The sequence below is a fragment of the Crocodylus porosus genome, unplaced genomic scaffold, assembly GCF_001723895.1.
Source record: "Crocodylus porosus isolate Cpor-Errol unplaced genomic scaffold, CroPor_comp1, whole genome shotgun sequence".
Lineage (NCBI taxonomy): Eukaryota > Metazoa > Chordata > Crocodylia > Crocodylidae > Crocodylus > Crocodylus porosus.
Window position 1 is genome coordinate 61655723 of NW_017728949.1, and position 10151 is coordinate 61665873.

The 10151-nt window shown below is 46.6% G+C and overlaps 1 protein-coding gene across 1 annotated transcript in view; it reads right to left on the reverse strand.

The window, feature by feature from the left end:
- ITGB5 (integrin subunit beta 5) overlaps nt 1-10151 on the reverse strand; it is a 106640-nt gene that overhangs the window by 59139 nt on the left and 37350 nt on the right. Inside the window, exons 5-7 of the mRNA XM_019554133.1 lie at nt 7674-7835; nt 4714-4809; nt 3109-3198 (exon numbers count right to left, since the gene is read on the reverse strand). Of these exons, the coding sequence (XP_019409678.1) occupies nt 3109-3198; nt 4714-4809; nt 7674-7835 (348 nt within the window). The remainder of the gene's footprint in view (nt 1-3108; nt 3199-4713; nt 4810-7673; nt 7836-10151) is intronic.

The window sequence follows — 10151 nt, forward strand, 5'->3', positions numbered from 1 at the left end:
GGTACAAGCACCTACATTGAACACCTTCAAGAGTAAATTGGATGCTTATCTTGCTGGGATCCTCTGACCCCAGCTGACTTCCTGCCCCTCAGGCACAGGGCTGGACTCAATGATCTTCCAAGGTCCCTTCCAGCCCTAATGTCTATGAAATCTATGGTTGCATTTAAAACGCTGATGGAGTGATTGGTTATATCAAAATGAAGAGCTTATCCTTGGAGAGGTGGGGGAATTAAAAAAAATAGTCAAAGAACAAAATGTTTTTACCTCAAAATGAGGAAATCCTGAACAAACAGGATTCAGAGACAGCTACTGCATTCAAAGGTCACCAGGAGACTGCCAAGTGGAAGCCATCAGAGCAAACAACAGAAGCATGCTCAAAACACAGTTGCATCATGTTTAGGGAAGTGACTCCGAAAACAGAAATCCCTGGTGCTCTCAGGGTCGCCGCCACATGCAAGACTCCTGCCGATGGCCCTCAGCATCGCATGCAGGGGACAGAGGAGGCAGGATGAGACTGAAAGGCGGCACTGTGGAGTTTTCCCAGGCATAAAACAATCAGATCAACAGCACTGGTCTTGCTGTCGAAGAGCCAGCTCTGCCTCAAGCCTCATCAAGATAATGGACCAACACGATGGCTAATGATAACATGGGAGGCAGAAAGGACACAGCTGGACTGCTGAACTCCTGGCTGAAGAAAAGAGGAAAATCCAAATCAAATTGATCCTCGGAACAAGGTTGATATGGAACAAGGAGAAAACGGTCAAATCGAGAAAGGAAACCCAGCATGGATTGGGGCCAAAGTGTGCTGGGTTCCCTACCTCTCTCGGCAGGAGGCAGCTGAATGCAGATTTCCAGCAAGAAACTCTGAGCTTAGAAAAGAAACGGTTTACATTTGGCCAACTAGGATTTCAGTTTTCCATAGAAGGGAAATACCTTGAGGTTTTCATTTCAGGGGGAAAAAAAAAACAAGCCACCAAACTGAAACAATCTCCACGTGTGATTTTTCTGAAATTAAAGCTAGTTCCCTAACTTCTGGGAAAGCCCAGCATAGGGCCCAGTTTCTGGGGGATTTTTTTCACAGTAGAGCAGGAGCACAGAGATCCTGAGAGCCCCAGTGATTGGGCAGCAGGGACAGGAGCAACCCTGGCAGCCCCAGCTTAAGCTCAGGGAGCCACACAGCCCCAACTATGGCCAGCGCTCCCAAGACTTCCAGGAGCTGGAAGCCTCGAAACCCACAGGTCCCCAGCCTTGAGCCTGGTTGTCGGTCGGGCCTGCCCTTGTGTTGTGGGGTGCTAGAAACCTGGGTTTCTTAGCAGTTCATCAGGTGAGCTGGCAAGAGTGCATCAGGGTAGGGCAGAGCTGGCAAGAGCACATCACAGCAGAGATGCTTCCATTGGGTCTCAGTGATCTGGTGCCCACAGAGCCCACAAGGAGGGGAGCCAACAAGGCGATGAGACAGATTTCCAGTTGTTTGAAGCTAGAAGCGTCAGTGAAGTCCTTTTCAGATCTGGCCCAAAGGATGGAAGAAAGACAATCGTGCTTTCTTCACTTGAGAGCTGTAGATAGGAGCTGAATAACGACTTCCTGCAACTTGCACAATGTCACACAGGAGGTCTGTGCCAAAGCCAGGAACTGAATTTCTCTCTTGTATCCCAGGTCATGGTCCTCCTAGCCTTCAGGCTATCCCTCCTCTCCTCAGAGGCCAGGCTGGGACAAATGGACTGGAGTGCCAGGTATTCTCTAAGGCCTCTTTAGTGCCGCTGACCTCTCCTTTGAGGCAGCGGGGCATTATGCACGCTGTCTCTTTGTCATTTTAATTGTGGAGAGAGGACGGGTGATGAGTTTTTTAGATTTTGGAATATTTAGATTTCTTTATAGCATAGACTGACCAAAGTCACTGTTCTCCCCCTCCCTCCACTGATACCCACTCTGCCAGAATTTGTAGCTGCTTAAAAAGATGCATGGATCGAAGTTGCATTTATAAACATCCCTGTCTTCTGGGAAATTCTTTAAAGAGATTTTTAGAGGTCAGTGACAGTATGATAATTTTATATGTATACATAAACTTTCATTGCAGGAATGCTGCAAGATGCAGTTCTCACATATCCTGCAATCAAAGGTCAATAGTTTCCCAAGAATATGGGTATGAAAGCCATATTAAAAAAATCACTAACACTGATATGACATTTTTGCAAGTCGGACACCTATATTCTGCCTATGTCCTATGTAGGTACCCCTGAGAACAAATGGGACCTGCTTCTTAGCCTCTCTGTGCTTCCATTCCCCATCTGCAGAAGAGGATAAGAATTATTGCCTACCTCAAAGGATTACTGCAAGGATAGGAGTCTTGTTACAACTGTGAGGGCCCAGAAAGTGAGAAGCACAATTTGTCTAGTAATAATCTTTTTAATTTAGACCAACTCTCTAGTTGGCAGAGATGTCAAGGCAGGCTTGCAGATACACAAAAGCCCCCTAGACCAGTCCACAGGTACGAGAAAACAACATATACAGCCTAAGCTAAATAGCAGATGAAACAATGACCACTGTTCAAACCCATTTTGTAAATGAAAGTGTTCAGTTAGAGGAGCAGGCTGTAAATCTAGGGGGTAGAGAAGCAGTTATCTGTGGGATACAGAAAGATGAGCTGTGGGAGCTTTAAAACGACGGTCAGTGTTAAATCCAACAGTTTTAGTTATGAAATTCTCTTCCCAGGCCCATCTTCTGAAGATATTGTCTAGGTTTCCATTGAGGAAAAGGACTGTAAGGTCAGAACTGGAGTATTACCAGCTGTGATGCTCAGACACTACAGTAATGGGAGCCCATACAAGTACCTACTTTAGACAGATGGTTTGAAATCTGCACAAACAGCAACGTCATCCTGAGCATGACAGAGGCACCACAACCCTCACAGGGTGGGACACAGCAGTTTGAGCGATGACCTGCTGATGTTCAGAGGACCAGAACCAGAAGGAAGCCAAGTACGGGTGGAGCACCCAAGGGAGAAATGAGCATACTGAACTGCACTCATTTTGTAACACTGCAGTCATTTTATAACCAGCCAAGTGAAACAGTAAAGGAGAAAAGGAAAAAAACAAAACATTAACTTACGTTGTATGCCTTGACAATCAGCTGGATTATGTTTTTGGAGTCCTGACGTAGAATCTCTACTGTTGTTCCAGGAATTAGGGCTGTAAAATTCTTTAAAAACAGAGAAAAATTAAGAAAATATATATCGAACACGGGACAAAAATTAACTGTATTGCCTGCTCTTCCCAGGCAGCCATCAGTTGCTTGCCCAAGACGCGGTAGACAATATATTAGTATACATGATGCAGTGTCATCAATTGCAATTTGAATCCTTCAAGAAAAGGATCATTATGGGCCTGTAGGGGGTAGGGCAGGGTGGCACCTTGGATTTAATTGATCAGATGTATCATCATAGCTGACAAAGTGGCTGTTGCCTGGAAAAGCTCATGCCTCTCTGAATGAGTTAGTCTCTGCGGTGCTAGCCTGCCCTAGTTCTGTCTGACTTCAGGCTACCACAGCTAACCACCTATGGGTCTGTAAGACCGCTCATTAAAATCCATGGTCAAGGGAACTGGTCAATGATCAGTAGTACCACGTTCACCACTACTTCACCCCTTAATCAGACAGGGTAAGACCCAATGCTATGCACTGATGTCTGTGAGAGCAGAACTTGGCACAGGGAAAGCCCTTATGGAAACGAAGCCTTGGCTCCCATCAATTAGCACGCTGACTGATATACTGGTTTTCCGTAGAATGGGTGTGGAGGATGAAGTCAGTCATCTAGCTCTCAGTGGATTAGGATCATGTTTTAGACTTGCAACATGTCTGCTCATTTTGTTTTAGTGCAGGGGATGGATTCCAGTTTCACTTCTTTTTTTTAAAAACCCTGGACTCAGACCTTTAGCCCACCCTTTCCCTTTTTCCCTCTGTTTTTACATGGAACAGCATCATCGTCTCATTCTTAAAAAAGCTGTGGAACCAGACACCTCAGCCTGGGTTTGCATACCTCTCAGATAACATTTTTATCCCAGGTAAAGTGCTAGCCTCAGTAATCTTGGCCTCTTATGCTCCTATAAAAGGAAAAGGGAAGGGGTGATAGAAATTTAGAACTATTTAGTGCTCCAGGGCTGTGGACTTGACGATAGGAAAAACACAGCCAGGCAGATATGTTGCCTACTATTAGGTAATGGGATTAAGTAATAGCTGAGCTGAAGAGGTTTCTGTTCTCTCCTATGCTGGACTGTTGGCAACTTTCCTAAAATCAAGATTAGACCAGTGTCTATTTTAGGTGCTAGCATAGCCAGTAACCTTTACCTATTTCCTTTAAGTAGCATTAGCACTTTTCACCGAGTTGACAGCACCCTGTAAATTAACTGGAGACCTGCAAGGAGGGGGATCTGGCTCAGTTTAGCATGGGTAAAAAATTCCTGGCTTCATAACTCAGCTTCTGTAGATTTACCATACGTATATACGTTTTTCCTTGCACATATTTGTAGGCCTTTCCTTCCCTGCCAGCCTGCTTCCCTTCTGCTAATGTTAGGGAAAGAATATTTCATTATTTCTACCCAAGAGAACTTTTACACTCTTTTCTCCGATGCCTGATAAAGGGTTTTAAATCTCTTTCTCCCTGCAGATTCATAGTCACATCAAAACCATCTCCCTGCCAAGCATTTCAGCAGTGCTTACCTTGTAAAGCACATAATGATTTTTTGTCACAGCAAAAATGAGGTGGATATTGTTTTCCGCTAGCTTTTCCCCAAGAAGCGCAAGGGAAGGATAATCCTAGGGTGAAAACAAAACAGATTTGTAACACAAAAGCTAAGAGTGATTTAATTTCTATTTTAACCACAGCAGTGAAATTCCTTACAGAAGTACAGTATATGTTGTCACACGAAGTCCTTAAATGTGCAGTTATAGCCAGAAGAGTGACTAGGTAAAAATGACACCTCTCCATTTGGGTATTTCTAAGTATATGCTCATCACTGGGTATTCAAGTGCCAAAAAAATTTAACTATAAGCTACCACCAGTGAATTCCCAACTCACTCAACTTTGCCATCAGCAAGTGCATGGATGCATATTAATTATCTACAGGGGAATGAGAGGAGGTTATTGTTTAGGGTGGCTGTCCTGGAAAATCTATTTAAAAAGTGGGAATCTGGTGATGTTTTCTCTCTGGAAACAGCAAGATCCATTGTTTGCTCATTGGTGCATACTACAAATCAGGACAACAAAAGAAGAAAATCAACATAAGCCTTACTGCTTCGGCCATGTAAAAACCCTCTCAGGGACAGGGGAGAGAGATGGATTGTATTCTGACACACGCACTATTATCAGAATTGTTAATTTGTATTGTTTGCAACATTTTTATGGATGTGATAAATGAACAAGATAGCAAGAGACCAGCTTGACTTTGCCTTAAAAAACTCCAAACACTATCTATTTACAAAAGGAAAGTTTGATTAGGCACCAGTGAGACTAGGACACGTGCTGCCTTTACTAGGTTCTCAGAATACTGCCACACTGACACCCAGAAAATATTCCAGCAAGAACGTCATTTTGCTTGTTCAAAATCAAACTAGAAGCGAGCCTCCCTTGAGGACCCCAGCCCTTTGTCACAAATCAGCCATCCAAGAAAGCCTCATACCAGAGGGAATTAGAAACTTTTATGAACGTTCAGGAACAAATCCGTAACAATTAGAGCTTGTAACTTCCCGCATAAAGCCTAGATCTGCAGAACGATTCTCTAATTAGGCAAGTCTGCATTCACCCAAGAACTTAGGAAGTCATTTTCAGTGTCCCCTGCAGAATCAGTTGCATGGTTTCAAAGAAAGAGAAGTTAATCTCCATTTAAGAGATGGACATTACAGTCAGACTCAAAGATCCCAGTCCCGTTATTCTAGATATAGAGCATTTACCAGGGTGGGCATTCTTCATCAGCGATCTGCTGCACGTGTACTGGAACATGAGTGGTAGGTTGTATGGTTTTCTTTAAACTGTGTAGGTGAATCCTGCTGCAATCTGGGGAGGGGGGGAATAAAACTCCACTTTTAAATGACTTGGGGGGACTGCAGACTTGAAAGTCTGTCTATCAGTTCTTGAACATTACAGGTTTCCCTCACTTTATGCAGTAGATGCATTCCTGGAAAACTGCGCATAACTCGAATTCGCATAAAGGGAACCCAGTTTATAAGGTAACATATAGGGATATGTGCCCACGGTGGTGAGGGAGGGAGTGGGGTTGGGGTTGGGGCTAGGGAAGGGCACGGTGCAGCCCAGTGGCTGCAGACAGGTGGTGTCGACCACTCCCAGGGCAGCTGCAGCAGGGAGCAAAGCGGTGGGAACGGTAAGTGGGTGGGGATGCGGGATAGGGTGGGGTATGGCTCTTGCTGCTACGCGCACCCTGGGAGGGCTGCAGGCTGGGGGGTTGCACTGGACTCTTTCCAGGGGGTGCAAGCCCCCGGATCTGTGCACGGGATGAGGGTAGGCTGCCAGTGTTGGGGGGCGGGGGACAGCAGGCAGCAGCAGCATGCCGGCAAGGGGCTCGGCACTGCGTTCAGGCTGGGTGGCAGTGCTGGGAGGGAAGGTTGTGTGGGGGGGCTACAGCAAATTTTAGGGTGGCTGCAACCCTCCTCCCATTGCCACCTTCACCAGGCCCCGGTGCAGTGCCCAGCCTCCTGCAGGGAAGAGCCCAGTGCCACCACTGGTGCTCCCGCAGCGGCAGCCTGCTCTCGTCCCGTGTGCAGATGTGGGGGCGCAAGCCCCCCGTGAAGAACCCAGCACAGCCTACTGCTCTCCCAGGGTGCGCGTAGCAGCAAGAGCGTACACCCGTCCCGCACCCCGCGCCCACTGACAGTTCCCTCTGCTTTGCTCCCTATTGCAGCTGCCCCAGGAGCAACCGATGCCACCGGCCTGCAGCCGCTGGGCTGCACCGCGCTCGTCCCCACCTCTTCCCTTACAGACTTACCTCACATATAATGAATTGACCTTACATATAACAAACTTTGGGTGTAAAAAGGGTCATTGCATAAGAGCGAATGCGCATATACAGAACACACATAGAGCTAGGGAACCTGTACAAGGTATTTGCACATGACTGACAGGGGGATTGGCAGGACGAGTCCTACATCTATAGATTTCTGAATCAAATGAAACCTAGGATTGAAACCTTTGGCATCTCCTGTGTGCTTCTGGGGTGTCTATACACATTCTCCAGGGGCTAGGGGGGGCCACTTTTGGAGCAGATTAAAGTGCCTGGAGCGTCTCGTGTATCAGACTCCCCACACTTCAAAATGTCAGTGGGGGCACTTTATCGAAAGCTCATCAAACAAGCTTTAGATATAGTGCCCTGCTGACATTTTGAAGTGCAGGGATGCAGATGCATGAGACGCAGAGGCTGGCTGGAGTGTGGTAATCACCATGCTCCAGCAGACTTGATTAAGCAAGTTTGCTTCGATGTGCTGTAACTACAGTGGATCAGAGCAGTCTCTGAGCTTGTGTACAGGCACCCCTGAAATCTGGGACAGCTGATCTTTTAATAGACGAAAAGGAGAAACAGCAGAAAGAATGGAAGGGACGCATGCCAGGATGTCAGAGCACCAAAAGCAGCAGGACACAGAGCATGGAACATGTGGCGGTTTCTTCTCACCAGCCGATTGGATGCGCTGTATTCGTTCTCCTCATTCAGGTGGCAATGGCCATCATGGGGCTGGACCAGCCCCCCCAGCTTCCCATCCAGCGCAATGTGCGGCACATCATCTGTCGTGAGGACAAGCAAGTGAGAAGCCTCTTTCCTCCAGCCAATCTTTTCCTAAGGGGAAAGCAAACCATGATACAGTCATTGGTCTCCTTTGATTACCCGAGTGCTCCTCTCATTGGGCTATGTACAGTTCCTGTCCCACTCCCCCAGCGCACGAGAGTCTCTTATTAGTAAGTAAAGCAATCTCATGTGCTTGCTCATTTGTTCCTGCCAAAAGTAAAGCTCTGGAGCCCCTGTGGGCAACAGTGCATTTCCCAACACCTCCTGATAAAGGTCTTTTAAAAGGCACGAGGAGGTGCATGCACTGCCCCCAGACTCTCCATCCTCCACTCCAGGAACAAGAATTTTATAGCCCAGAGACCTGCCAAATTCCTCCATACACACTCAGTTTCATAGAAATGCCACACTGCTGCACATAGATCTCCCTGCCGCTGCATCCTATAATCACTGTAGTCAGCATTTTCATTATACCTGGGTACAAAAAACCTGTTCTGAGTTGCAGGGGGAAGTCTGAGCCTAAGATCCATAGATTGTAAGGGGCTGGAAGGGACCAGGGAAGACCATCGGGTCCAGCCCCCTGCACCAAGCGGGAAAGACAACCGGAGTCAAGTAACCCCAGCCAGGTGACCAAAGATAGTTAGGTTTGGTTTAAGATACAGGTGTTCATGCATGCATGAACACACACACACACACACACTTTTGTTGAAGAGGTATCCAGGGCCTTCCTAGGTATTCTCTCTAACCTCATCCCTCCTCTGCACAGGAAACCCTCTCACCTGAGCTTAATGGCCCTTTCCACTCAGGCTACCCAGGCAGAGCTAAATCTCAGCGAAGCTTTCATGCAAGCTACTATCCTGCTATCCATTTTGCAGTGAGGACACAAGCTAAATCAATGAATGCCAACAGTCCTTCAAGGGTGTAGGTTGTAGCTATGTTGGTCTAAGGACATAGGTTAGAAACTATATGTCACTGTTGAGTTTGGCCAATGTCCAACAGTCCTTCAATACTTTTCCACGCTCCCACTCCTACCCTCCCACACTCCCAGAAGGACACACAACTTCTCTCACAGCTCGTTAGGAAGGAAGCACAGAGATGCTCTGCTTAGCGTCATACAAAAAGCTGTGGGATATGTCCTCAGAAATCCTACTGGCACAGTGAAGATGCCACTGCATCAGGTTGGGGTTTGCACTACGACTGCTCACATCCAAACTAGGTTAAGCTGGACACTGATCTCCCAAGATAAATCCAGCCATAAGCTGGAAGAAAACGCTAACTCCAGGCCCTGCTCCGACCGTTCCATATGAAAACAGTGCAGTATTGATAAAGTCAATGCAATAAGTCCTTCTGCCCCTTCCTGTCATCCTTCTGGCTGAGGGTGTGGCTCTAAGTCCAGGTGCCTTTGAAGCTGGGGACCCTGAGCGAGCAGACCCTAGGTATAAACCTTGCAGATGGGCTTTCCAAGCAGATTCTGTGCAATTAGCTGCTCCATGTGGCCCAAAGCAATGCAAAGGGGCATTTTCTAAAGCATCCAAATTGCTCACAATCACAAATTGCACTAACCTTTGGGGATCCGTGGAGTTTCTTAAAGGATTTCAGCAATTTTGAAAACTCCATGCCAAGTGCAATGACCTTCCTGGTGGCTTAAGTATCGCCGTTTAATCAGATGGGGGAATTATTTTCTTTAAAACCAAAAGTAGGCTATCTTCTTAAATGTCTTCCTCCCACCCCACCATATTCTTGGGAGCAAGCCAAATACACAAAAAACTGACAAAAACATGCAAACCTTTCAGACCTTTCTTTATAAAGCAAAACCAAGTTTGTGCTCAGCCAGACATACATTTGGAGATTTATAGTAAAGCAGGTTCCCAGGGAAAAGATGACTGGCCCAAGACTTTGTGAAAGAAAATGCCAAGCACTGATCATTAACTCTGTGCTTGCTGCTTTCATGCTTAGCTAAGGGAGAGGGGAAAAAATGTCGCCACCTTAATTTTCCAGAATTTCTTATTTCTGCCTCCGCAACAAACAGGCCTTGGTCTGAACTGGTGCTCTCACAAAAGGCAAAATTGGACATTGCATTTCCTCCTTTTGCTTTTATCACTTCCCTTAACTCAGCCAAACCTCTCCTGCCATTTCTTCCCTCGAAAGGACACCACCATTTTCTGCTCGGCACTCTAGGGCCAAATCCTGAAGGATGTTAAAGCACCTTTTGGCTTCTATCACTGTCAGCAGAAGCAGAGAGTGCTCGGCACCATCCCAAACCTGGATGTAGCCTTTCAAGACTATCACTAGCTTTAAATGGCCCACTCTGATCCTAGGTAACCCTGAGACTCAGAGGCTATAAACACCCACAGCTCCAATGCACATTGG